Here is a 27,259-nt window from a genome sequence, read left to right as displayed (position 1 = left end):
TGACTCGCGGGGGCGGCCGGAGGCGGCGAGCACCCCTCCCGTGCGAGGCGACCTGCCGCGGCCGCCCCGACACGCGGGAACAGGCGCCGGCCCCGCCTCAGGGCGCTCGCCGCGCCGGGCGGGCCTCCCGGGCAGCCCCGCTTTGACGTCACTTCCCGGCGCCGCCCTGGGCCCCGCCCCGGCGTGAGGCCCCGCCCGGGCAGCGGCCGCGCTCACTCCTCGCGAGAGCACGCCCCGGCCCCGGAAGCTCGGGGCGGAAGTGGGAGGCGGAAGCGGCCGTTGCTATGGATCCCGCCGAGGACTGGCTCGTGGAGTCCTTGCGCCTGTGAGTGGCGCGCCCGGCGCGGGGCGAGGCTGGCGGGGCTGGCGGCCCGGGCACGGGGGGAGCCCGGGCGGGCCGGGCGGGCGGGCGGGCGCGGGGGCCCGACCCGCAGCCGCCGGGAAGCGGCTCCCGCCCGCGGGCCCGCAGGGGCCTGGGCGGCAATTATTTGCGGCGGCCTCGGGCTCAGCTCGGAGCTGGGGCCCTCCGCCCCTCGGGGAGGCCGGCGCCCGCGAGCAGCGCTTAGCAGAGGCGGGCCGGGCTCGGGGAGGACCTCACCGGCCCGGCCGCTCGCGCCCGGGCGCAGGCCTGGGGGCTCGCCGGACACCGGTGACGCCCGTGCTTGCCCGCAGGTACCGGGATTTCCACGCCTTCGACCTCTCGGGAGCCACGCGAGTCCTTGAATGGGTCGGTGACAAAGGTGCGGTGCCCCCTCTGACCCGGAGGGCCGTGGAATCCCGCTCTCGGGCCGGAACTCAGGAGCTCGGCCAGAGGAAACCGGCGCTCCTCGGGCCAGCACTCTGCTGGCCTCTTGGTCCCTCGTGGCAATTCCCTGTGCTGCGCGCCAAGATCCCGTTTAAGATCTGGGTCTCTCACGCCCTCAGCACATGGCCGCGGTCCCTGCCAGCGGCAGAGGAATTTATCTGTGCTTTGGAGGGTTGGTGTCACTTCTACACCCAGCCATGGGTCAGAATCTTTCTAGCAATTGTCACAGCTAATTCTGCTGCTTTTTCCAGGAGTCTTTGTTGCCGGCTATGAAAGCCTGAGAAAAAATGAGATTCTTCACCTGACCTTACCTCTCAGACTTTCTGTGAAGGAAAACCAGGTAACTTGACATGTAAATGCTGAGCTTGTCTGTTCTTACCACCTCAGTGCATGCACAGCTCCTGCCTCTCCTAGAGATTGTCCTGGGGGGGAGGCGGTTGGCCCAGAAGGGGAAGCAAGCATGTAGACAGGGAAGTGCTCCGAATGCTCTGTGTTTACAAGGGCTAGAGGGAGAGGTCAGTCTAAAGTAGATTTAGGGAGCCACTAGAGCATGGGATGGTCAAAGCCTTTAGAGCGGTTCAGATCGCCTGGGTGGATACAGAGTGCATAAGGAAGAAGGGGAGATAGCCAAGGGCAGAACCTCGATCCTCAGGAGACACACTGAAGGAATGAGTAGAAGATGAACCCACAGGACACTAGGAAGGAGTACTCTCTGAAGAAGGAGTCCCAGAGAAGGCGACTCTAAGACGGCCTGGGATATGACACTTGTGACATAGTGGGAAGGGCTGGTGAACGGCCCGGAAGGGGGTTTGGGATATGCCAGAAAGAAGGAAACTGCTGTGTCGGCCGCTGAGACGTGTACTGACGGCAGCGGCTGCAGCTGAGTGGTTTCTATAGCTCCTGCAGGCCGGGAGCTGGCTCCTGCGCTCATCTGAAACACCCCTTTGAAGAGGGGACTCTGTCTGATTGGCTGCCGCTTTATCTTTTAGGGCTTATTTCCAGAAAGAGATTTCAAGGTATGCCATGGAGGATTTTCAGACAGGTCTGTCTTTGATCTGAGGCACGTCCCAGACACCAGGTACGGTCGGCTCTGAGACCCAGACCTGCCTTTCAGAGAGAGTGGCTGGAAGTCTCAGGGGATCCTCCCTCTGCCCTCTCAGCACATACCCAACACTCACACAGATCTAGAGACAGAAAGATTTGCTGGTGGCTTGGCGGTCTCTGTCCCCTGTGGCCCTGGGCTCCTGTCCCTTGCAGGTGGCCAGAGTTGCTGCAGGACAAGAACAGAGTTGCTCAGAGTGCCCGTGAGGACACACTGGGGCTACCAGCCCTGCAGCACAGGCTGGGAGTCTGGGGCAGCCTCCACTGGTGTCTTCCAGGCAAGCACGAACCCACGTGGAAGCTCCGCCCCTGACTGTCGGGAGCTGTGGTCCTGCCCTAGAGCAGGGTGCACCCCATGTGTTAAACGGGATGACTTATCTCGGTGATCCTTCCTGCAGGGACCTTTCCTGAGACGGGTGTGTAGGTGTCCCATGCTGAGTGGGCCGAGAGCAGATGGTGAGCAGCGAGGGGGGTGCACAGTGAGCTCCCCTGTCTTGCCTGAGACATCCTGCTCATTCTCAATAGGTTGCTGGTGACCAGTGGCCTTCCGGGTCCTTACGTGCAGGTGTGGCAGGTGGCCGAGGACAGCGGTGAGTGGACATGTTGGGTGGGGTTATAGGAAAGCCTGGTACATCCCCTTCCCCCACCCCCTAGTGTGAGCTAGAGGTAGCCCCAGCAAAGTGGTGCCTGTGCTGACCTCAGTGTTCTAGGTGACAGTGGGGAGACATCCTCTTTCTATGCCTCGTGACCGAGCGGCTGTTGCCACCTCAGGTCATTCGGCGGGGGGCTCGGGACTGTTGCCCCAAGAGCACATGCCCCTGGCTCCCAACAAGGCCTGTCGTTCAGCTCACCTCTGAGGCACTGCCTCCAGCAGCGCAGCCTCGACCCGCAGGCCTCTGCAGAATGCTGAGGTCACGGAACATGTGCTGGAGGAAATAACAGTTCGGGAGCTCCGTACCTGTGATTTGTCACTTAAGGTGTGAATGACGTCATCAGAGTGTCCTTTCCTTTTCTCTTCCTTTATTTAATCCCCACAAAACTATAAAAAGCCAGAACCTGCTTTTGGAGGCCGGAGGCCTGCTGCGATCCGTTGCCTCCCGTTTGCGAAGAGGCTGTCAGGCAAATTCAAAAGGAAACCGGGGTGCTGCTCACTGTTCCAGACTGTGCCCATGGCACGGGGGCGTGTTTTTCCTCATCCTGCCCTGCCCCCTGCCCGCGGCCGCAGCCTCGTGTGACCACTGCCTGCCAGGCCTCCTTTAACGCGCCCTCCCCCACAGATGTCATTAAAGACGTCGGCGCCATCGCTGTGCCTGAGGAGGAGGAGGGCCTCTGGCCCAGGGTGGCCATCTTCTCAGCGGCGTCCCCCGCGGTCCTCCACGGGGCCAGGCTGGGCAGGCTGCGCATCGTGGACCTGGAGTCCCAGAAGACCAAGTTCATGTCAGGTATGGCCGCCTTGCCCCTGGCCTGGCCCTTCTGGCATAGCTCGGCCACATGTGAACCCGAGTTCCATGCTCAGTGCCAAACTGGGCACATGGGCTCCCTGAGGCTCGGGTGGGGGCAGCAAGTACAGACGACCGGGTCATTCTTCCCCCTGGGTGGGCGGCTTCCTGGGGGCAGGACCTGGGACCAGCCAGCCCAGCCAAGGGGCCAGACCTTCTGACCCCACGTGGTTCTCATCCCTGTGTCTTCAGGTATCAGTGACAGCGAGGCGCTGAGCAGCCTGCAGGTCCTGGATGCAGACACCTTCGCCTTCTGCTGTGCCTCAGGCCGCCTGGGGCTAGTTGACACTCGCCAGCAGTGGGCGCCCTCAGAGTGCCACCACCCCAGCTCTGGCGAGGGGCCTGGTGGGGGGAGGTGGTGTGCAGAGGTTGGGGGCCAGGGCTCCGGGCCCCACATTGCCAGCCTTGGCTCACATGGGCAGCTCTGCCTCCACGACCCCCGGGATCTGTCCCACCCCGTGAGCACAGTCCAGTGCCCGGTGCCCGCACCCAGCCCCAAGCCTGAGCTGCTGCGAGTGACCTGGGCCCCAGGCCTGGACAACTGCTTGGCCATCTCAGGTACTGCTAAGCAGGACTTCGTGTCTGTCAAGACTAACAGGAGGGAGGTGGTAGCCCCATAGTCTGTCTGCCCCCCGAAGCTGCCCCAGAGCAGCTCCAGATGCGCTCTCCAGGGTCCTCAGCGGGTCCTTCTCGCCCTGGTCCCTGAACCCCCACATGCAGAACAGACTCTGCCTGTTCCACGGGAGGTCAGTTCTCTGGCTGGTGGAGAGGCCCGCAGACAGCAAGATGGGGCAGCAGGAGCTGGGCCAGAGGACGGGGGAGGCCTCAGGCATGCTCAGCCTCCTGGCTTCGTGAATCACGACACCAGTGGGTCGGCAGCCCGGCTCCAGCCTGGCAGTTTCCAGTCGAATGAGAAAATAAAAAAGATAGCAGGAAGGAACCACTGAGGAGGGAAGAGTTTGAAAGGCCAGTGGAGAAGACATGACTGGCTTGTTGGCAGTGGCAAGACCTGGAAAGAGCAGAAGAGAAGAACCGGGCTCGTCTAGAGGGATGGGCTCTTTGGTGACAGGAAGACAGCATAGGGGTGGGTGTGGGCATGGGTAGGTTATGGGGTGCTGAGGTGACCTCTAAAGGCTCCTATTTCCCCCCCAAGTCAAAGACAGGGCTCTCTTGGAGGCTCCAGAGGTGGAAGCTTGGAATTGGGAGAGGGGCAGGGAACGTGACTAGCTCCTACCAGTGGCCGTGGGGGTCCGAGGGGTCTTGCCAGTCTGGGGTTGACATCAGCCCCGCCCACAGCAGCTACTCGATATGACGTGCCCTCAGGACAGACGTCACGGGCATCTGCTGACCTTTTAGTAGCTTGTCACCACGAGCGCCTCATCCTGTCGCCTGTTTTGATGCCATAGAGATTCCAACTCTGCCCTCTGGTTCTTCCTCAGGTTTTGATGGGACCGTCCAGGTCTACAACATCACGTCTTGGGGTGGAACAGGGAGCCAAGTGGAACCGCTCTTCACTCACAGAGGTCACATCTTCCTGGACGGCCATGGGGTGGACACTGCTCCGCTGGTCACCACCCACACTTGGCACCCCCAGAAACCGAGGACTTTGTTATCAGCCGCAAGTGATGCCTCTCTGCATGTGTGGGACTGGGTGGACCCCGACACCGCCTGCTGACACCAGCATCTGGGAGGAGGGGTCGCTGCTATGTGTAAGGACACTGGTGTACGACCACAGAGGTTTACGAGCAGGCCCCACTCCTGAGACAGCTAAGGGGGCACTTGTAGTGGGGAGGGGTCCTGTGTGTAGGGAGCAGAGGCTGAGTATTCACCTGAACCAGGTGTGACTGAAACAGGACAAGCCCCAGGCACTGAGGATGGCCCACATGCTCGTGACTGCAGGATGTGACCCAAAGGTAGGTACAGCCAGGAACAACAATAACAGGATCTACTTAAACTGTGACAAGGGAGCGCTGAGAGAAGGCAGAGAGAGGCGAGCACACTGCCTGGTGCCTTCTGCCACTCCAGTTGTGTCAGCTGAGCAGAGATTGGTTCCAGCCCAAGCTGCGCTGGCGAGCTGGCAGCTCCTCCACAGACAGCCCTCACCAGCAGCCTAACTGCCCAAAGGCCCCGCTCTTCCTGTGCGCACCCATCCCCTCTCAGGGGGTGGAGTCTGGAAAACCCCACCCACCATCGAGATAATACAGGGTGGGGTCTGGAAATCTGCAACTTGGAGCCCAGAGTTCAATGAGGGAGCCATCTAGCGCTCCCCTTAGTTCCCCACTTTCAATGTCAGTGTTTCTGCGATGATGAAAAACAGATGTCTGGGTGTTGGCGTGTGGCCTCAGGAGTTTTCTCTGGAGTTGCCGTGTATTCAAAGGACACGGCAGCGGCCAGTGTGTTAGGGTCCTCCATTTCTGGAAAGTAGCCAGGCAGGCTGAGCAAGAGAGAAACCTCTCCAAACTGTTTACAAGAGAAACTACATTAAAATCATTTTCTCTCTGCCTTCATCCCCGTTCTTTCAACTTGTACAGCAAAGTACACTTGTAAGCGAAGTCTAATTCCAGTATATTTGATCTGTTTTTGCATTAATTCAAGAGGAGAACCCAGTAGAATTCTGGTTGGCTGTGTTGGGGTTTGCCACAAGGGGACTTGAATTCTCAACATTCAGCCTTGGGGCTGTTCAGAACTTGGGGGCCATGTCACAGGATGCTCCCACCAGGCTCACCTGCAACATTTGTACCTTCAGGTAGAGCTCCTCGAGGTCTCCAGGCTTTTCTCTCTGGGTTTTCCAGGCCTGCTGAGAGGTTAAGCTGCTCCACTCTCCTGAGAGGCTTCTAGAATCCTATAGGCAAGGTGGCAAGCGCTCCTCTGCGCTGAAGGAATCTGGAGTTGTTGCTCCACCACCGCAGCCATCCTTTAGTCCACAGGAGAACCTTGCAGCTGTGCTCCGGGGCACAAACCCCTTCCTTCCCCCTCCCCATTTGAGAAGCCACTTGCAAGTAGGTTTCACTAAGTAGACCTGGAAGCTGCAAAGCCAGAGCACACATTAGAGTGAACGCTAGTGGAAATCAAGAGTATTCACCCTGCAGGATGGAGGTGAAGAAAAGGGGCTTCCTGCCCCTCTTCTCCATGGCTTGGTGGTCTGAGCCTCAGTTACTGGGGCGGCAGCTCCACAAGTGTGGTGATGGGGTCAAGGGCTGCTGACCTGGTGGGTAACGAGAGCAGCTCGAAGATGTTTGCGTAGCAGAGGAAACGCCAATTATGCACACTGGGGGATAAAGATGGAGAGGCTGGTGGGGACAGGGCAGCATAACTGCCCGTGCCCCCAGCCCCTGGTCTTCGGAACCGCACCCCGGAGTGAATATGCAGGACAGGTCGGATCTGCGCACTGGGGAGCAGCACCTTGGAGAGCAGCGGCCGGCGGCGCCGGCTCGAGCTTCAAGGCTGCGCCTCCAAGGCGTCTCCCGGGCCGGGTGCTCGGCCCTGGGCTGGGGGTGGGGTCTCCCCAGTACTGGCCGCGCCACTCTCCCCGACGGACATTCACCGGTGCGGGTTACAGGCCTTAGGAGCAAGGGCCATAATCGCAGATTCGCGGGGCGGCAGCCTGGGAAAGCGGAGGCCGCTCGGGCTTCGACGCCCCCAAACTCGAGGCCGCTGCGGCTCGGAGACCCCCTGGGCTCGCCCGAGGCCGCCCAGCCGCTGGGGGCAGGAAGGGGGCCAGGCCCCGCCCTGGGCGTGACCGACCCCGGCGGCGGGCGGCTTCCGGGAAGCGTTGCGGCGGAAAGGGGGGCGCCGCCAGCACGAGGGGCGCGCCCGCCGGGGGCGAGACGCGGGGACTCGGCCTGGCCGCGGCGCCCCCGGGCGCCAGGACCCCGAGGCCGGGGCCGGAGTCCCGGCCCGAGACACCGGAAGCGGAAGCGCGAGTCCCAGCGGCCCCGTCCCGCCCCGCCCCGAAGACTGACAGCTGCGCCGGCCAATAGGGCGCGGGGCGCGCGCGTCGGCGCCGCGGGCTGAGGGGCCTCTTCCGGCTGCCCGCGTCCTCCGCGCCGCGCTCCGGGGCGCCGGGCTCGGCCGGGTCCGCCGAGGGCGCCGCCCGCCGTCCTGGCTCGGGGACCAGGGCGGCGCCCGACGCGCCCCCTGTCAGCCGGCGTGGCCGCGCGGGGCGCCCGCCGAGGGGCCCTTTCCCGGAGCCGAGGTGAGCGGCCGGGGCTCGGGCCGGCCGGACTCCGCCCGCGGCGCGGGGGCTGAGGCGCCGCCGGGGCCGCCCGCGACCTGCCCGCCCGCGGCGCCGCCGGCCGTCAGCCCCGCCGGGGCCCGGAGCCCGGGGTGGCCTGGGCCGGGGCCCTGGAGATGGAGCGACGGGGGCGCCGGGCTCTCCGGTTCCCTGGACTCGGGGTCGGCGGGAGCCGCCCCGGTCCGCCCCCGCGAGGCCAGGGCCGGCTGCGGTGGCCGTGCCGGGTGTGCGCCCAGCCCGGGGCCCGACCCGAGAGGTTGCCGGGAGCACGCGGGGCGGGGAGGCCCTGGTCGCCGGAGGCCGGGCCCGCGCGCGCGGGACTCGGTAGGAAGCGGGGAGCTGCGGGGGCCGGCCCCTCCTCCAGGCCCTGGGGTCTCGTCGTCCCGCCTGGAGACCTGCGTCCGCCGCCGCCGCGGCCGTGGCCTGGCTTCTCCAGGCAGAGGGTGACGGGAAGGAAAGACCAGGGACCCGGTCCAGAGACGGGATCCTTCAGCAGGCGCAGGCAGGGCCTGGGGTTGGCGCAGCCTCCCCCTGAGCCTCCAGGCCACCCGAGGCCCGCTGCAGGCCCACCTGAGGCCCACCAGGGTCCCCGCCTGAGTCCCTGTAGGAGAAACAACCCCGGCAGGAGAGACGGGGGACAGGGCTCAGCCCTCCTCCGCCAGGAAGGGCCCACTGTCGTTATGGGTGCTCTTGACACCCGCAGGGAAGGCTAAAGCCAGCTGCCAATGTCACTTTCATTTTAATGATTTCTCCATTTGCTCCTCAGGTACTGTCTCCTGACTTTAATAACAGTGGACTTACCTGACCTCAGGAGTCAAGGGGTTAAGCTACAGGTCTGCTAGGCAAGTGACTTAATGAACCTGTCTTCTGAGTCTGGCCCCTCCTCAAGTGGTGACAAGGTAAGGTAGGGACACGCACCTACATCCCAGGGTGCTGTCAAGACTGAGGGGCATGTGAACCTGGCAGTGCCAGTGCTTGGTAACTTCGCTGTAAATTACTACTAGAAGCTACTATGGCTCTTTGTAAACTATAAATGCAACCCAAAGGGAAGGGAAAGTGCATGAAAAAAAGAGGAGGAAACCTCATTATGACTTGCCTCACATTATGAAACCTCTAACGAAAATTAGACTTTGTGGGTATATAGTTCATGGCACAAGCCTGTGGAGAACCAATTCTGGGCAGTTCCAGCACTGCACCCATCCTCTACACCAGAACTCCTGACTGGGCTTGGAGGAGACAGGGAGCCTGAGGGAGGACTTCTGAGCTGCTGCTGTTTCCTTTTTTCCAAGATATTTTGTTTCTACTAGATAGGGAGGAGTAGAAAAGGAAACTGGTCATCTCAAAAACTACTATCAGTTTCTTTCAGGTTGAGATGTGAAGGGAAGAGAGATCCACTGTCTTCTTAATACCAAAACCACAAATTCTAGAACTTTATAAAGTTACCTGGGAAGCCATCCAGGCAGATGGGAATCTTCCTCCTACAAAACTTCACAAAGGTCATGGGGTTTCTTATTGACAGCCTTTCGCTGGCACCTAGCATAGAACGTAAGTCTTCAGTAAATGTTTGCCAAATAATTGAAGGAATGGGGTCAAAGATGCGGATGGCACAGCCAATGTGGTGTGGGTGAACAGGTGTCACTGCCTCAGTTAGACACATTCTTTCTGGTTTTGTAAATTCTGCATCATTACCAGTGGAATCATCTGCTAAGAGGCCATCTGGCTCCTCCGCAGAAGCTGCTGTTCCGAGTCTTGGTCAGCAGATTGATGTGCGGTTGGCACAGGGCAGTAGAGAGATGTATGTGCTCACTGAGCACCGGTGTGTTCTCTGCTATCTGATAGTTTCTCCTTCCCGAGATGTGGGTCACTTTCAGTCCAGGGCAAGAGAGGTGTGTGCTTGATGGGGAAGCGAGTCAAATTTAGGGTTTTTTTTATTTTAAAGATTTATTTATTTATGCATTTAAGAACTGGGGTACAGGCCACAGGTGTGGGAAGGTGAGAGGATTCACCAGAGACAGGGTGGGGAGCAGAATAGGCGAATCTACTGAAATAAACTGCTGAGGGGAGCAGCAGGCAAGCCAGGAGAGGTCTGCTGCGCCATGTGTGTCAGCTTCCTGGTGGGGGATTGAACTCATGCTGCAGTGGCTGCGGACAGCTTCACAGTGCTGCATCTTAACCCCTTGTGCTACCAGGAAGCCCTTTTTGGGTTTTTAAAAGATATATTTACTTACAAGAACTGGGGTACAGGCCAGAGGTGCAGGAGGGTAAGAGGATTCACCAGAGACAGAGTGGGGAGCAGAACAGGCAGATCTACTGAAATACACTGCTGAGGAGAGCAGTGGGAAAAACAGGAGAGGGCTACTGTGCCATGTGGGTCAGCTTCCTGGCGGGGAATTGAACTCACGCTGCAGTGGCTGCTGATAAAGCTTCATAATGCTGACACTTAACCCCTTGCACCACCAGGGAGGCCCCCAAGTTTAGGTTTTTAACACACTAGGGGCTTCCATGGTGGCGAGGGGTTAAAGACAGCGCTATCAAGCTCTCGCCAGCCACTGCAGCACGAGTTCATTTCCGGGCTGGCCAGGGAGCTACCCACGTGGCACAGACCTCTCCTGTCTCCCCGCTGCTCCCCTCAGCAGTGTATTTTAGTAGATCCACCTGTTCTGCTCCCCACTCTGTCTCTGGTGAATCCTCTCTCACTCTCTCTCTCACACACACACACACACACACACACATGCACCTCTGGCTTTCATCTTGTATGCATAAATAAATCTTTTAAAAAAAAAAGACTAAAGAAGAATGGGACATTACTTTATTAGGCAATATTAAGTGTCCATCATTCCTATAGGATCCAAGGCCCACTCTAAGCCAGGCCCCACACCCAGGAGAAGATTTAACATTTCCCAGAAGTACCTTATCTATTCTCTTTTCCCTCAAAGTGAATCCCTTCACCTGCTATCATCCCGGTCCTTCCTGTTTCAAGGCTCAAGGACCCGAGAACAAAGCCCCAGTAGCATCCCAAGATCAAAAGTGACAAATTCCTAACTCCCAAATCTCTTCAGGGGAAGAATGTGTCCTCAGTTCCTTCAAAATAATATTCTTGGTATTGAAAAGCTGCTGTATAGAGCCCCAGATCTGCACATACAGAATAAAAACCAGGAACAGGGAACTGACAAGTGAACAGAGTGATGCCTATACCTCTGTTGGGAAAGACTTAACTTCAGACTCAAAGACAAAACCCCACAAAAACAAGTTGTTCCCCTGGCAACTAACTTACCATAAGACAGGAAGCAAAATGTAATCGCTATGTAACCTTCCCTGGCAGGCTCTGTTCAACCCTTACCAACAGCGGACTGCTGGGGCACAGGTCCCAGGCCGTATACACCCTAGCCTCATGTTCCAGTGTTCCTGGCACTTTCTAGAAACAGAAAAGAATTTTACCTTCATGTTGATGACTCAAAAATGGACAAGCCCTTACCTTGAAGTGAACCATAGCCCAGAACACAAAGACAGGAAGCCAGTTCTGACAAGGGCAGGGCCTGTCACACCAGCAGCTTGGGGTAAAGGCACCTGAGCCCCACAATGTGGCCACAAAATCACCCCACCACACCAACAGACTCTGGTACCTCTCTGAGGACTCAGCCTGAGCCATGAGCCATGCTGTCTTCCATTCTACACGGAAAACAGGCAGAGGGCCAGGAGAGAGGCAGCCGATCAAGTCGTGAAACATACTAGAAAAAGATCCACGTTTCCGACTTTCTATACCTACACTCTGTTCTCAGGGTTTGCTCTGACACTAAGAGGAAGATATCCTAGCGGTGAGAAGCAGGGGTAAGATGCTGGCAGAAATCCCCAAAGAGCATTTTTGAAGAGTGGCTCTTTTAAAGAGACAACCCTACTGGGGGGCGGCATGGTACTCCCTCTCCAGGACCAGGCCCTCATGTTCTCTTGCTGCCTCAGTAAACTTTCTCTTTCATGTGAGTTCTCTGGTGTGTAATGAAGTTGGAGCTATTGCTGAAGCCTTTGCCACACTCGGGGCACTTGTAGGGCTTCTCCCCGGTGTGGATTCGTTGATGGATAATCAGAACTGAATTCCAGCTAAAGCCTTTCCCACATTCAGGACACCTATAGGGCTTATCTCCCAAGTGGGCTCGCTGGTGCATGACCAAAATGGAGCCCCGGCTAAAGCTTTTGCCACACATGAGGCATTTGTAGGGCTTCTCGCCTGTGTGAGTCCGCTGGTGCACCACGAGCTGCGAGCGTTGGCTGAAGCATTTCCCACATTCGCCACATTTGTAGGGCTTCTCGCCCGTGTGGATCCTCTGGTGCTTGATGAGGTTGGAGCTCCAGCTGAAGCTCTCTCCACACGTCAGGCACTCGTAGGGCTTCTCTCCCGTGTGCATGCCCTGGTGAGCGATCAGGCTAGAGCTCTGGCTGAAGCTTTTCCCACACTCCCCACACTTATAGGGCTTTTCCACCATGTGGGTCCTCCGGTGTGTGGCCAGATTGGAGCTGCGACTAAAGCTTTTCCCGCACTCACTGCACTGGTAGGGCTTCTCTCCCGTGTGAGTTCTCCGGTGGGTGATGAGGGCCGAACTCTGGCTGAACCTCTGCCCACAGTCTGGACACTTGTATGGTTTCTCTCCTGTGTGGATCCTCTGGTGTCTGATCAGATTGGAGTTGTAACTAAAGCTCTCACCACATTCTTTACACTCATAGGGCTTTTCTCCTGTGTGGATCCCCTGGTGTGTATTAAGGCTGGACCGGTTGCCAAAGCTCTTTCCACACTCGGGGCACGAGTAGGGTTTCTCTCCCGTGTGGGTTCGCTGATGAGCAATGAGATTGGGGCTCCTGCTGAAACTCTTGCCACACTCGGCACACTGAAAAGGCTTCTCCCCGGTGTGGATCCTCTGGTGGGTTATGAGGTTTGCGCTCCTGCTAAAGCTTTTCCCACAGTCCCTGCATTTATAAGGCTTCTCCCCAGTGTGAGTAGTTTGGTGTCTACTGAAGTTTGAACCGTCACTAAAGCTTTTTCCGCATTCATCGCACTTATAGTACTTCTCTCCTGTGTGGGTCCGCTCGTGAGTGATGAGGTGGGATTTCCGGCTGAAGGTTTTCCCACACTGGGGGCATTCATAGGGCTTCTCGCCCAGATAGGTGCCCTGAATGCCAATGAGCTGTCCGACTTCCCTGCCCTGGGAGGGCATCTCCCTCTTGTCCTCCCCTGGGGTGTTTCCCTGGGGTCCTCTGGAGCTGCAGTCCCTCTCAGGGTCACTTTCCCAATCAGACTGCTGAGTGCCTTCCCCTTCGGGCGTGTCTGAGAACATCTCATGGGACTCCATGTCCTCAAAGAGGTCCTGGTTACAGTTTTCCCCGTTTTCACGCTGGATCTCAAAATCTGGAATAATGAAGAAAAGGGTAAAGTTTACATCCAATTTCCTGTAATGATGAAAAAAGGAAGCCAAAAGGGAAATGTAGAAGAGTAAGCGTCTAGTGAAGATAAAGAGGATAAAGAATCCTCAAAATCTCAAAGCCAGGCTTATTTCCTCCTTAGCCGGTCATCTGGTTGCCGGGCCTCAGACCTTTGTGATACTCACCTGGAACTTCTGAGTCTTAAAGATGCGGGTTCTGTGTCTACCATTTCTCCACTGGGAAATGAGGTCAGGCGGGAATCTGAAAATACTAACCAAGGGAAAGCGCTGGGGTCCACAATGACCCCTCACATTGACCATGGTGCCCGATGGATACCCAGCAGGCGCGCAATTAAATGTGATGAGCACATGTATGTTTTTATCTCCCCAAAACTCCACTTCAAAGGAAATTACATAACAATCTCTTGCGTCAAAATACGCCTGAGGTTTACAATCTCATAGGTTGAGAGGCAGGCAGGACACTGGGAAGAAGGGGGCCCCGCAACAAGCACTCTACAGTCGCCACAGATGAGCGGGGACAGCATGTGGGCAGTCAAAAGGGCCCTCCGGTTTCTCTGCAGTGGAAGCCTTCCACCCTGATACCAAACAGCTGCCTTCCAGACCTCGGCAGACTCCCTGCTGCCAACAGTTACCAAGGAACTGGGTGGAAGAAATGAAGGGTCTGGTGGACGAGAACGAACCTCCTCAGATGTGCTTGCATCCACCCCAGATTAAGTCAGAACCGCAGAGCAGCGTGAGCCTGAGCCAGGGCCCTGCCGCCGTGCAGCGCTGTGCTCTGAACGCACGCGGACCGGGTGGCTCTGGCTGAGGCTGTCGACCCCTCGGGAGCACCGTTAGGCATTCAGGCCTGTCAGGAACATGACACTGCTGCCAGGAAGCCGCTGTGACACTGTTTACACCACGGCGTCCTCGAGGTGAGTCCAAGGCAGAAACCCCTGACCGAGACACGGCCAAGAGCGGCTCTCCAGTGACCACTTGTCCGCCTCCTGCCCCCGACGGCGGCTCCTGCGTTGCTTGCCCTCTGGGACGGGTGACGCCAACAGCTCAGAGCAGGCGTCCTGGGTGCTTTAACAGCCTGCGGTTTGGGCTCACTACATCCTTCCCCTGCCACTGTCTCTTTCATTGTAATTTCTCTGGAATTCAGTACAGACAGCAATCAATCATTTGTAAAAGCCTTGGCCTGGCTGTTGCTAACACGCACGTCAGGCCACCCGAGGAAGCGGTTCCGTCCATAGCAGGCAAGACAGTGATGACGACAGAGCCCCAGCGGCGATTCCTCCCTGTCAGTCAGCGTCACTCTCCACGTGAGCAGAGCCGACCTGACCCCGCCACGGCAGACCCTGGGCTCCGCTCGTGCCTTTAGTCAGGGAGTTTGTAAACCAGCAACTAAGCATATAGTTACACCTCACGCTGCAGCACCTGGTCATCTGTGGGCACAAGGAACTGCCCCCGGCCCCACCCCCGTAGGCCTGGGGGCACAAAGCAAACAGGACAGCTGCGCTTCCTCAACTTCCTGCAGTGTTTTGCATGCTTCTAGCCCAGAGCTGTGCTGTCACATCACTTCTAGAAGGACCTCCAAGCCAAGGCCCTGGCTGCTTTTCTTCAAGCAACCATCACCAAAAACATTTTTTGGATGACTTTCGTATCGCCTTCTTCCAAATAGGGACATGAGCGAAGAAGGCTTTCACTGCTTTAAGATCAAAGAGTTGGCATGTTCTGGGAAGATTTCAGAAGCAACAAGGAAAACAAAAACACAAACTTCATTTTTTTTTTTTTTTTTTTTTTGGATCTATCAATTTGTTTATACATGCACTGGGTACAGTCAGAAGCGCGGGAGGGTGAGAGGATTCCCCAGAGCCAGAGCGGGGAGCAGAGCAGGCAGAAGGACCAAAGGACACTGCTGAGGGGAGCAGCGGGCGGCAGGGGAGGTCTGCGCGCCATGTGGGACCCTCACCGGCGGCCGGGGATTGAACTGGCGCTGCAGAAGCTGCAGAAGCTTCACAGCCCAGCGCTCAACTGCTGCGCCACCAGGGAGGCCCCACAAACTTCATTTTCAATGAAATTAGGAGAACGATTCATGTGCAGACACCAAAATGTGAGGAAACAAGTGTGGAAAGTGAGGGGCGGGGTCCAGGCGATCTCCAAAGGCTGAGGCAGAAGTTCACCCCCTAAAGGTGAGGGACTCGCCCTCCAAGGCAATGTGTATTTGGTGGGGGGCAGGACTGGGGTACAGAGAAGCCGAAGCGGCGAGGGCGGGAGCAGAGTCACGTGTCCCACGGCCGCCTTCCGTGTAGGTGTAGAGGCGCCTCTGCCTCACGTGGGAGATGTCGTCAGGAAAGTAACCATCTGTCACCCCTGGAAAGGCTATACCACGGCACCGCCTCCGTGAGCCAGGCCCGCAGCGAGACAACAGGAAGAGCTGAAATTCGGCTGCCAGAGCTCGGGAAGGAGTCGAGAGTCCAGGAAATGAGGACAAAATGGAAGGAACCCAAAAGAAAATAGGCACCTTGGAGAGCAAAGAAGGAGAAAGAGGACTGGAAGGGGAAAAGCAAAGACATGAGATGCAGAGAAAGACCTCGCAAGGGTGGAAGAGACTCCCAGGAGCGAGCCAGACCACGGGGAGCCCAGAGCAAAACTGGGGCTCTCGAAGGAGGGCGGCGGCGAAGACCGAACTCTTAGAGCCGGACTCCGTAAAGCCGCGTGGCCCTGGAAGCCCGCCCGCGCCCGTGCAGGCGTCCCTCCTGCCTCCCCGCGATCAACCTGCGCGTGCCACGAGGGAGAGGATACAACCTGCCAGGCTGTGAGCACCCTGGGGAGGCGCACTGTCCGCCAAGGACGCTCACCCAGCGCCGTGGCTCAGGAGCCGGACCAGCTGATAGATGGCGTCCCGGACGCGAGAAGGAAAACGGGACTCGGTTTCCCCACAGTAACACCCAGCGCCTGCAGACCGCGCGCCAGACGCCGAAACACGCACAATCTCGGTAATCAGAGCATCAGTGGGCAAATCAGGCCAGTGAAACAAAACCCCAGATGTGGGGCCTCCCTGGTGGACAGGGGTTAGGGCTCGGCGCTGTGAAGCCAGCGCCAGCCACTGCGGCCAGGGAGCTCCCCGCAGGGCGCAGCAGACCTCTCCTGTCTCCCCGCCGCTCCCCTCAGCAGGGGATTTCAGTAGATCCGCCTGTTCTGCTCCCCACTCTGTCTCTGGGGAGTCCTCTCACCCCCCCCCCACTGGCCTGCACCCCAGTTCTTATATGTATAAATAAAGTAAATCTTAAGAAAAAACACTCCAGCTATTAAACAGCGCGCTCCCGGGAGCCCGCGGCCTGGGGGAGAGAGCACCTCCGTCTCTGCCCCAGACGACAGGGCAGGAACCTCGTCCGCCTGAAAGCTGCGGGGTGCAGATGCCTTGCCCAAGGTCAGCGTGGACACGGGACAGCCAGTGTTGGGTATAGCGACATCCGCTGGGAGAGCCGCGCGGCCGGCCTGCCTTGAGCCGAGATCCGTAGCTTTAAAGGCGCCTCCCCACCTTGTTAAGGAAAACGAGTCCTTTCGCTGGGCTGTTGTTAAAGGGCCGTTTTCCCTGGGGAAGCAAGCTCAAAACGGGTAAGCTGTGCCCAGAGACAGCCAGGTGACAGGGAGGGTGGCCGTGACTCCGGCTCCCCATGGGGCCCTGACAACCCCCACCCTCTCGAGCCCCGAGGAGCGCCTCTCTGGGACTGCAGGCGCATCACCTGCAGGTCCCCGGGCCCGCGGGCCCTACAGCAGATCTAACGAGCTCCCAGGTGATGCCGATGCGCTGGTCCAAGGACCACACTTTGAGCAAAAGGCCCTACAGCCGGGGTTCCAATCGGTGGGCTCCAGAGCCCCAAGTTTTTCCGATACGCAGCTAGATTGAGAACCAGAGATGCAGTGGCGCCCCCCCCACCATGAATCTAGATCACCTTCGAGGCTTAGCAACCTGAGCGCTGGGCTTCACCCCCAAAGTTCAGTATGTCCAGGGCCAGGACCAGGAATCTCTTTAACACATTTCCAGATGCCGCTAAGGCTGCCGGTCCAGGAACCACACACAGACTCACGTCCAGAGGATTTATGAGCCAGGAATTGATCCATTTTGAGCTCCACTGTTGCACCTTTGCTCCTCCCTGATGCCAGCAGTTTCTTTTAGGATGGGGGCCCCATGAGATAAAAAGTGTCTGTTAGGAGGATTTCCTCTTCCACCCCAATTCTGCTGGTCTGGAGGGCGCGGGTGGGAGGGGGTGCTGTGGCTGTGACCGCGAGTCTGTTGTCCGTCATGCGTCTCTAAGGGACACCAGCCCCAGCACGAGACCTTTAGTTTAGGGAGATGTCCAGGCTCTAACAGTATTGCCCTGCTCACCTCACAGACCCCTGTGGCTCTGCTTTCACCCCAAACTGGGCCATACAGCTTGAGAAGTGGCTTCTGGCCCCAGGGCACTTAGAGTTTTATGAGTCAGCCCCAGACACTTGCTTTGGCTGCCAGCTGCTTGAGGCGCAGATATTTTGATGATTTACTAGAATATTTGTCCCGGGAAATCGGGGCTGTCATGCTCCACATCACCAGGGGAAAAGCCCACCAAGAGCTGTGGGCTCTGCCTGGGTGACCTGTAACAAGCCACAGAGAGCAGGCCCGCTTTTCCTAAGTGGTTTCCCAGTACGCCTGGGAGACACGGCAGCCAGTTCTCCACAGCAGGGGTCTCCAGGACCAGCAGCGCCCACTACCCCCCAGGCCAGTGGTCTGTCGCCACCCACGACACACACCAGCCGAGAAACCTGCGGGCAGATGCCCTTCAGGGGCGTGGCTGCCTGGACCTGCTTCCAAATCCGAAGCTGGTGCCACCGAAAGTGCGCTGCCAACCCGAGCACGGGCCCCGCACCAGGAAACCCAGGCCACCTGCTCGCTGTAACAGCCCGTTGAGGAGGCGGTCCCTGAGCCTGGGGACCTGAGGAATGGGAAAGCCACCCCCATACTCAGAAACACATTCTCTATTTCTTTTTTTTTTCCTTGTAAACAAGCTTTTTTTTTATTTATGCATATAAGAGCTGGGGTGCAGGCCAGAGGTGCGGGCGTGAGAGGACTCACCAGAGACAGAGTGGGGAGCAGAACGGGGGTATCTACTGAAATCCACTGCTGAGGGGAGCAGCGGGGAGTCAGGAGAGGTCTGCTGCGCCCTGTGGGTAGCTCCCTGGCCGGGGATCGGACTTGTGCTGCAGAGTCTGGGGATAGCTTGATGGTGCTGAGACTCAACCCTTTGCGCCGCCAGGGAGAAATGTTCTCTATTTCTTAACATGTCTTTATTGACAACATAAACACGGTGGTGCCCGCTGAATACTAACCAAGGACAGACCAGGACTTCATGGCACGGGGAGGGGATGAAGATTCAGCAGCACTTGTGGCTGGCGGGGCTGCAGCAAGGGGGGAGGGGCGCCTGCACGTGCCGGGGCAGGCTGAGCTTGCACTCGCCCTCTCCAAAGGACACCGTTACTCATGTTCCCCACGCTGCCCCACGATGCGGGGTGTTGCCACAATTCTGCCCAAACCAACCGCCCTTTTCTTCCCTCGTCTTCTGAATCCCCCAGAAGAGACACCTCTGAGTTAGTCACCTGGCCTCCGTCCTTCCGCCTGCGGCACCCCCCACCTCCGGCGCCCCCAGCGCTCTGGCTGCATCCACCAGGAAGGAAATGCGGTCTCGGCCGGGTTCAATCCAGCTGCACCCCGGCAGGGGACTCGCTCAGTCTCTGCCTTTAGCAAGCCTGCTTCTCCTTGCCCGGCAGGCTGGTGAGCGCCCGCGGGGGGTGCTGGCGCACAGGAAGAGACGGCGCGTGCCAGCTTCTCCCTGGTGCCCCATCTGCTCCCGGCCCTGCAGCCCCACCTCAGCGGCCCCATCTGCAGCCCTCCCGCCCCCCCCAACCCCGTCTCAGCGGCTTCCTGGCTGCCCTTGCCTCAGCCTCCCCACACTCACCAACCCACCGTCCTGCTGCCAGACGCCGCTTCCTCCCGCGCCCCGCGGCTCCTAGTTCAGAACTTGCTAGTTCAGCTTGCCTAGTTCAAGAACTTGGCATTCAGCTCAAGCCTCTGCCCGCGCCTCCCCCCCAACCACCACCTCCTAAAATCACTCTCCGTCACCACCTCCCCAGCCTCTGCCGCCCCACAGGCGTCCCGCACCCGCCATGGCACGGCAGCTCCGGGGGAGGCTGGTGACCGCGGAGTGCAGTTTACCGGGGGCTGGCGGAGCAGTCCGGATCCCACCCGAACACGCGGCAGCGGCACGGGGCGAGCGCGCCACCCCGCAGGGAGCTCAAGCCACCAGTGACTCTTGTAAGAGTCCGGGGCCCTCACACCACAGAGCCCCCGCGTCAGCTGGCTCCCTGTCACTCACCCTGGCTCCCCGAAACAGTCACTTCTTAAAAACAGGACTATTTGGTTTTTCTAATCGCCAGAACTTCAAATATTTGGCTGTTTGTTGCACAACCAGGTGAAGGGACCAAGGGGCTTTGTAGGGCTGTCAGCACCCTGCCCCGCACCCCTCAGGGCTTCCCGGGCGCTCCGGAGGAAGCCAGAGCACGCGCTGTGCGCACCTGTGAACGCCCCGTCCCCCAGCCCCCAGAACTGAACTTCTGGAGCTGCCAGATGTATGCCAAGTAAGGCTCACCCCAGATCCACCCGCTCCCCTCCACTGGACAGGCGCGCCCCCTCCCCTCTGGGGTTCTGTCTCACCACGATCCCGGAGCGTCTGGGTCAGGTCTTCCACCAGGGCCGCGGCCTCCTCGCTGCTCTCGGGCCGATGCTCCTGCAGCCAGGCCTGGATCTCCCTGGGCAGCACGGTCAGCATCTGCTCCTTGGTGTGCACCTCCGGGCGCAGCCAGCGCCGGCACAGCTCTCGAAGTCTGCTGAGCGCACCCTGCGGCCCTCCTGCCCCTGCCTCCTGGGGACTGCCCTTGGCGGCACTCTGGGAAGACGGCTCAGACTCAGGGCCATCCTCCTGCAGGACAGCCTCCTGCACCCAGGCGTCATCCTCCAGGATCGCGGCAGTGACCTCCTCCTGGCCAGCGTCCTCCCGAGGCACCTGGACCACCGGGCTGAGAGGAGTGGCCACTCTGGGCACCTCGGCAGCCATCATCTGCGTTCTCGGGCAATCGCTCTGCCTCCTCAACTGGAACTTCAGCTCTGAGAAGTCGACTGACTCCCTCCTCAACAAGGAGCCCTGTGAAAAAAGAAAGAGAAGCTGACTCCTGAGCAGACGGTCCGAAAAGCCATGCTCACGGCAGCCCCACAGCAGCCCGGGGCCAACCAAGGGAGTCTGACATCCGCAAACCAGCACAGGCTTCCTGCCCCTCTTAAAGGAAACAGCCTGTTCCCGAGGAACACGAGGAACATCTCCATGGCCAGACGGAACAATCACAGCACAAAGGGACAGGAGGAAAGTCAAAGCTCTTTATAACGGGACGGAATTCTGCTGCTCCCCGTCAGTTCTGCTTGCTGCAGAGGACACGACCCTGACCTCACATCCAGCAGCTCCGCGACCTCCGTGACCCCCCAGAAAGCAGAGCTAGGAACACCCTCTCTTATCTCTGGGACAAGGGAGGACTGGCCGTGGGTCAAAGGTCAAGGCGCCCAGAGCCTGGAGGAGGGAGAGGCCGCCCCGAGGGCACCGTTACCCTACCCGAGTTTAAAGTGCTCCCCAGCCCAGCCTCAGCCCCTCGGGATCTTATCTTGAACATCCCCCAGCTTTGGGAAGCGGTATCTTCTCAGTTGCAAAAAAAATCTGACACCTTAAACACCCGGCAGCAAATCCACAGCGTGAGCCCCGCGCCGAGGGAGGACGGGCCGGCAGGGCCTGGTTTGCCCCCGTGGGGGGGCTGCGGGGTTCAGGGGTTTGCTGGATGCTGCTGCGGGACGCGCAGGGCCTGGCGAGGCGGGCGGGCCTCGGCTGCGAGCACGAGGATGAAGCAGGCCCGGGCCGGGCCGAGCACGGGGCGGGGGCGAGGGGGCACTGGAAGGGGCCGCAGGCGCGGGGCGGCGGCAGGACGGGCGATTTCGGGACTAACAGGCTCATTTTCGAGCGCCCCCCGAGCCCTGACGGCCTCCGGGGACGCGGGCACGGAAGGGGGAAACTTTCCACCGAGACCAACCCCCGGAGCAGCCGCCCGGGGACGCGGAGCTTCTGGGTTCGGGGGCAGCGGGCGGACCGGGGTTGTCCGCGGACTCGGCGCCCCCGGCCGGGCTGGGGGCCCCGGGCCGGACACGCCCCCCGAGGCCCGGCCTCCCCTCCGGCCCCAGCGCGGGCCGCGCCCCCGCGCCCCGGGGCCCCCGCGCCCCAGGGCCCGCGAGGTCGGGCGTCCCCCGCGGCTCCGTCCACCGGGGCCCGCGCCCCCCGCCGGCTCCGCGCCCGGCCGGGCCCGTTCCTCCCCCTCGGGCCGCCCCGCGCGCGACCCCGCCCGCCGCCGCCCGCTCACCGTCGGGCGCCGCGTCCCGCCCGGCCGCGCCAGCGCACCCGGCCCGCGCGCCCCGCGCCTCGCCGCGGCCCGGCCCGAGGGGCGCCGAGAACAATGGACGGGCGAGGCCCGCCCCCCGCCGCGCCCATTGGCCGCCGAGCACGGCCCGGCGGGCCCGGCTCGCCCATTGGCGGGCGGCGGGGCGGGGCGGGGCGCGGGGCCTTGTGGGAGTTGTAGTTCCCGGCGAGCCCCCGCGGGCGGGGGCGCCGGCCGGACCCCTGCCGGCCCGACGGGCCGCCGCGCCCCGGCACCTGCGGGCGGGCACCCCCGGGCGGCGGGCGCCTGTCGCCGTCCGAGCCCCGCGGGGCCGCGTCCCCTCGCCCGGGCGTCGCGGCGGTGACCCGCGCCCGGGGCGCCCGCGCTGTGCCGGCCGAGGCCGCGTCTCCCCGCGCGGAAGCCCGAGCGCGCCCGCGGGAGCGCCCGGGGCTCGGCCAGACGCCGCTGCCGTCCTGGGGCTTTTGGCTGCTGTGTTTGCGCGTTTATTTATTTATTTATTTACTTAGACAAGAGCCGGGCGCCGGCCCGGAGCGCGGGAGCTGAGAGGACGAGCCAGAGCCAGAGCCAGAGCGGGGCAGAGCAGGCGGACGGAGGGGAGCACCGCCGAGGGGAGCACCGCGCGCCGTGTGGGGATCGCCCCTGCCGGCCGGGAATCGAACCGGCGCCACGGAGGCTGCGGGCAGCTTCACAGCGCGGCGCTCAACCCGCTGCGCCACCGGGGCGCCCCGTCCTGCCTTTTTATAGATTCAGAGTTTTGTGTCATTTTTAGAAACTTCTCTGCACCACTCCAAAGATTTTTGAATGTCATCGCTTTTCACCAACTAGCCCTTTTAATTATTTATTTTTTAAAGATTTATTTTATTTATTTATGCACACAAGGGCTGGGGTGCAGCCAGAGGTGTGGGGGGTGAGAGGACTCCCCAGAGACAGAGTGGGGCGCAGAACAGGCAGACAGACACTGCCGAGGGGAGCAGCGGGGAGACAGGAGGGGTCTGCTGCGTGCTGGAGACCAGCTCCAGCTAGAAGTCGTGCCGGGGGTCTCAGAGAGGAGAGGACTGCGGTGGTAAAGTGTTTTCTTCTCTTCTCTTTCTCAGAGGGCTGAGGGGAAGTGGAGCGCGGTAGGAGTGAGGAAGACACAGACGCCTTATTTCGTGCAAGTGTCTCCTGCTGAGGGCCTCAGCGGGTCTTTGTCTATACCTTAAGGCGAGCGGTGGGACGACATCAGCGTAAGCACTGAGGCAAAGACAACCAGTACATATTTCCTCGTGATCATGTAAAGACTCCCTTGGCCTCACACCTGTAGGCCGTTTCTTTGGTAACCTAAGAAGAGTTCGTTTCCTAGGTGCAGCTCACTGACTAGCAGGATCACTCGTACAAGACAGCACAACGTTTGGCAACAATTAAACTTTCCCAATTACGAAAGTGGGTGTAAAATTCCTATTCTACATTCAATTACTAAAATCAGTCTATCTCCTAGCACTAATTAACTTGGCTAATATATTGATTACTTCAAAGTGGTGTAAAACAACTCATCAAGGGCCTCCCCGGTGGTGCAGCGGTTAAGCACTGGGTTGCGAAGCTGCCCGCAGCCTCTGCAGCACCAGTTCAATCCCTGGTACCCAGGTGAGGGTCCCACATGGCGCGCAGACCTCTCCTGCCGCCCGCGGCTCCCCTCGGCAGTGTCCTTCGGTCCTTCTGCCTGCTCTGCTCCCCGCTCTGGCGCTGGTGAATCCTCTCACCCTCCCGCGCTTCTGACTGTCCCCAGTGCTTGTATAAATAAATAAATAAATCTTTTTTTAAAAAAAAAAAAACAACTCATCAAATCTATGTGAGTTCTACCGAAGTCTCACGCTGAACTAGAAATTCCTCACCTCCACGCGGCCTGCAAACTCCTGACCTCTTGCAAACACCAGGCAGGTGATGTACTGTTGCCGAAAGCAGGTGCCCCCCAGGTTAGGCTGTGGTTTCCCGGCACAGCGGGTTCAGGGCAGCTTGTTCTCCATAGCTCTCAGGGCCAAAACATTTCTTTCCTGACTATACCTTAAACAAGTTTTCTTCTTTTGTGATAGTTCATGCGTAAGAACAATGAGCCAATTGTCACCTGGGCCCCAACTAGGTTTTCACAGGCCAATGAATAACTAACTTACTTCAGCATTAACCAGGAACAAAGAGGGGAGCTCGAGCAGGCGTTGCCATGGAGACTCCCTAGTTCAGATCTTCTTTGGGAAGTGCAAGAACTTCCTTCTTCTGGGAAGGACAACTTTCCCTCTTCGGGGGAGCCCAGGAACTCCCTGCTTCTCAGGAGTCTCCCCCCCCATGCCCGGACCTCGTCAAGGGACAGCATGGGAGGCGCAGATAGAACTCAGGCCGCAGTGGCTGGTTATAGCTTCATAGTGCTGAGACTTTAACAACTCTACCTCCCAGGTAGCATCTGAATTCATTAGCCACACTGACTTCCTGCAAACAGCACCCCCTCCCAGATGACGCGCAGCACCCCTCCCAGCAGCTTGTGAGGTGGGCTAAGCACCTGGAGGCCGGTGCGCGGCCATCACCCCTATGCAGTTCCCTAGATAGCAGGATCCTTAATGTGGTCTTGAGGGTAGTTCTCTGGGATGATCTTGTATTAGCAAGAATGTGTTTCTCCACGTTTCCATTGCCGCTATTGGCATGGAAATTTACACATTGTTGGGGACCCAGCTGACTTCCAGCAGCCTGAGAGTTCATTTAGCTCCTCTCCTATCCAAGGTGACCCTTGACAGCAAGAAACTGGCACTGTCTTGTCACTGGAGCCGGCCACCTATGCCGTTCTCTGGGAAGTTGGTCCCAGCCAATGGTATCCATCCTGGCAAGTCAAGCTAAAGATAACTCAGGGCCTGGTGGGCCTGCTGACTGAGGCACCAAGCCAGTGGCTGCAGACTGGCCCGAGACAGCGAGGAGCCTAGAAACACAGCTGGGGTCTCTGCCAGGCCGTGCCCTTCTGCGTGGACCAGGCCACAGGGGTGACTGGCAGAGGCGTTGTTGCACCCAGGAGCTCTCCTAGTCAAAAACCTCAGAGAGCTACTCTGGCTGACTGACCAGAGACCCCACAGAGGCGGCGGGAGCCGAGGGAGCAGGCTTAAGGATGCTTGGGAATCAGGATGCAGAGGACAAGACCTGAAGAACCACAGCAGGTCTCTCAGTCCAGCCTGCCCACCTGGAGCCTGGCCAGGCCCAGCCTCTGCCTGCCGGCCGCTCAAGGCTCCAGACCCAGGGAACATGCACTCCCTGGAGTGAATCTAAACACCTGCCAGTCCCTGGGCCCACCAGGTGAGAGGAGCGCACCTGCCGGACACCCCTCGCCGAGGCGGGCTCTCCACCGCGGGGCAGGAGAGGCGTGTCACTGATGCATCTTTATCTGTGGAGCAAGAAGGGACCCACCCAGGAATGCTCAGCCTGAGGCCTTGAGGAGCCCCTGGCCACCCAGAGTGGACGGAGATGCTAAGAAGATGCTAAGAAGGGCCCGGGCAGGACCTGCCCCCGGGACACCAGCCTCCGGCAGGGCCAACAACCCTGAGGAGCTGTGCACGGCGCTGGGGCGAAGGTAGCACCCCATTCAACACCCGCCACCTCCACCTGTTGGCGAAACAGCAGAGGCTTGACAAATGTGACCCACTCTCGCTGTTTCTGCTTCCACGGCGGGACCTCTAACCGCGCTTGAAAACAAACAGATCATTTCAATGGGCAGTGCCGTCCCACGCCGCAAGGGCGTCCGAAGGACACGGGCAGAAGCACAGGGGACGTAGGGGAGAAGCACCCAAAAGGGAGAGCAATGGGGAGGCAGTCAGAGAGCCAGGAGGAGGGGTGGGGGACTGAGAAGAGCGGCAGTCCCCGGGGCTGGAGCGGCTCCTGCAGAGCAGGGTTGTTCCCCCTCTGCCACTCCCCCACCCCACGCCCTTGTCTCCCCTGGCATCTGTGAGGGTTGTGTCACCTTGACAGCACAGCACAAGGCAGAAGCCTCAGGGGCCCTGCGGCTCCGGCTCCCCTTCCGGGCGGGCCTGGGCCGCCCCAGCCCCTGGTGCCGAGGAGGAGGCGGGGAGTGGGCTCGCAGCCGCCAGCCAGTCCCCAGGCCTGTCCTGCCCTGCTCTATTCAAGGGTGTTTCTGGCAAGACAGGATGCCAGGGGGGGCGCCGCCACCTGGACACAGGCTCCGGGCGCCGTGGCCGGCTTGAGAACGGCTTGTTGTAGAGAGAATTTGGCTCCACAGTCCCCTGTCTCCCCGAGCTTTTACAGGTAAAGACTCATGAGGAAGATGGAGGAGAAGGGAAGGAAAGCGTGTCCACACGTGCACACGCGCACGCACGCAGCGCAGCCCCCGGGGCAAACCTGCACCGACACTCAGTCGACCTTTGCACAGCGAACAGCCCAGCAGCCCCGGCCAAAGCCTGCGGCGCCCTTGAGAGGCCGAGGCAGGTCCTGGCGGCTGCCCCTGTGTGACCCGGAGGGGCCCCCCTGGGGTGGTTTGGGGTCATAGACTTTGCCGGAGAAGCTTTGTGTGTGTGTGATTCGCCTCGCACACACACCCCGAGCAACTTGAACTCGTTACAGAGCAAATGTGCCCGGAACTCAAGAAGAACACGGACGCCCCCAACACAGAGTGGAGGCGCCGGGAGCGCCAACGCCAGCGCCAGCGAAGGGAGGGAAAAGCCCAGTGCGGCGGGGGCGGGGGTGGGGGTGGCGCTTCTGTGATGGGTGATTTCTGACGTGCTGTGTTTTTACGAAGGAGCGACAGGAAAATGGGCAAAGGACGAGAATAAGCAGGTCTCAGGGGGAGACGCTCACCTTCACTGCTCATTTGTAAAATGCAAATCAAAGCCAAAACACCGACGTTCCCGGCAGCGTGGCCAGGAGGCCACAGGGTGACAACTCACAGTAGTTGAGGAAGCTGGTTTGGAGATGTCGGTTCCGAGTGCAGGGTCCTCGGGCTCGCTCTGGGTAGTGTCCCCAGAGCGCCCCTGTCAGCAGCACCCGCGAGTTTCTGCACCAGGCTGCGCCTCCCATGCTGTCCCTTGACGAGGTCCGGGCATGGGGGGAGACTCCTGAGAAGCAGGGAGTTCCTGGGCTCCCCCGAAGAGGGAAAGTTGTCCTTCCCAGAAGAAGGAAGTTCTTGCACTTCCCAAAGAAGATCTGAACTAGGGAGTCTCCATGGCAACGCCTGCTCGAGCTCCCCTCTTTGTTCCTGGTTAATGCTGAAGTAAGTTAGTTATTCATTGGCCTGTGAAAACCTAGTTGGGGCCCAGGTGACAATTGGCTCATTGTTCTTACGCATGAACTATCACAAAAGAAGAAAACTTGTTTAAGGTATAGTCAGGAAAGAAATGTTTTGGCCCTGAGAGCTATGGAGAACAAGCTGCCCTGAACCCGCTGTGCCGGGAAACCACAGCCTAACCTGGGGGGCACCTGCTTTCGGCAACAGTACATCACCTGCCTGGTGTTTGCAAGAGGTCAGGAGTTTGCAGGCCGCGTGGAGGTGAGGAATTTCTAGTTCAGCGTGAGACTTCGGTAGAACTCACATAGATTTGATGAGTTGTTTTTTTTTTTTAAAAAAAGATTTATTTATTTATTTATACAAGCACTGGGGACAGTCAGAAGCGCGGGAGGGTGAGAGGATTCACCAGCGCCAGAGCGGGGAGCAGAGCAGGCAGAA

The 27,259-nt window shown here is 59.5% G+C and overlaps 2 protein-coding genes and 1 long non-coding RNA gene across 5 annotated transcripts; 2 read left to right on the top strand and 1 right to left on the bottom strand.

The window, feature by feature from the left end:
- The first annotated feature begins 232 nt into the window (after positions 1 to 232).
- Positions 233 to 6,798, top strand: WDR73 (WD repeat domain 73). The gene is made up of 8 exons (XM_037509928.2): positions 233 to 325; positions 673 to 740; positions 1,057 to 1,145; positions 1,795 to 1,883; positions 2,432 to 2,496; positions 3,184 to 3,348; positions 3,598 to 3,963; positions 4,845 to 6,798. The coding sequence occupies exons 1-8, from the start codon at positions 285 to 287 to the stop codon at positions 5,078 to 5,080; spliced, it is 1,119 nt and encodes a 372-aa protein (XP_037365825.1). The 5' UTR covers positions 233 to 284; the 3' UTR covers positions 5,081 to 6,798.
- A 770-nt stretch (positions 6,799 to 7,568) lies between these two features.
- Positions 7,569 to 23,341, top strand: LOC129145697 (uncharacterized). Of its 2 annotated transcripts, XR_008551617.1 has the most exons (4): positions 7,569 to 7,600; positions 8,406 to 8,538; positions 22,671 to 22,998; positions 23,092 to 23,341. It is a non-coding gene; the product is annotated as an uncharacterized LOC129145697 (long non-coding RNA). The 2 variants fall into 2 exon arrangements; XR_008551616.1 differs by having other exon boundaries at positions 22,671 to 23,341.
- ZSCAN2 (zinc finger and SCAN domain containing 2) lies at positions 8,293 to 21,572 on the bottom strand. Of its 2 annotated transcripts, none has more exons than XM_037509926.2 (3): positions 21,541 to 21,572; positions 19,802 to 20,288; positions 8,293 to 13,034 (listed from the first exon to the last, which is right to left on the bottom strand). In XM_037509926.2, exons 2-3 carry the CDS (start codon positions 20,202 to 20,204, stop codon positions 11,593 to 11,595), a joined length of 1,845 nt encoding a protein of 614 aa, XP_037365823.1. In that variant the 5' UTR covers positions 20,205 to 20,288; positions 21,541 to 21,572; the 3' UTR covers positions 8,293 to 11,592. The 2 variants fall into 2 exon arrangements, with proteins under 2 accessions (XP_037365823.1, XP_037365824.1); XM_037509927.2 differs by lacking the exon at positions 21,541 to 21,572 and adding an exon at positions 20,857 to 20,941.
- Positions 23,342 to 27,259: the final 3,918 nt, after the last annotated feature.

Source organism: Talpa occidentalis, unplaced genomic scaffold (assembly GCF_014898055.3).
Source record: "Talpa occidentalis isolate TD23 unplaced genomic scaffold, MPIMG_talOcc4v2.1 talOcc4.14, whole genome shotgun sequence".
Taxonomy (NCBI): Eukaryota; Metazoa; Chordata; class Mammalia; order Eulipotyphla; family Talpidae; genus Talpa; species Talpa occidentalis.
The sequence above is the reverse complement of the archived record's forward strand: the minus strand, read 5'-3'. Positions and strand labels throughout refer to the sequence as shown.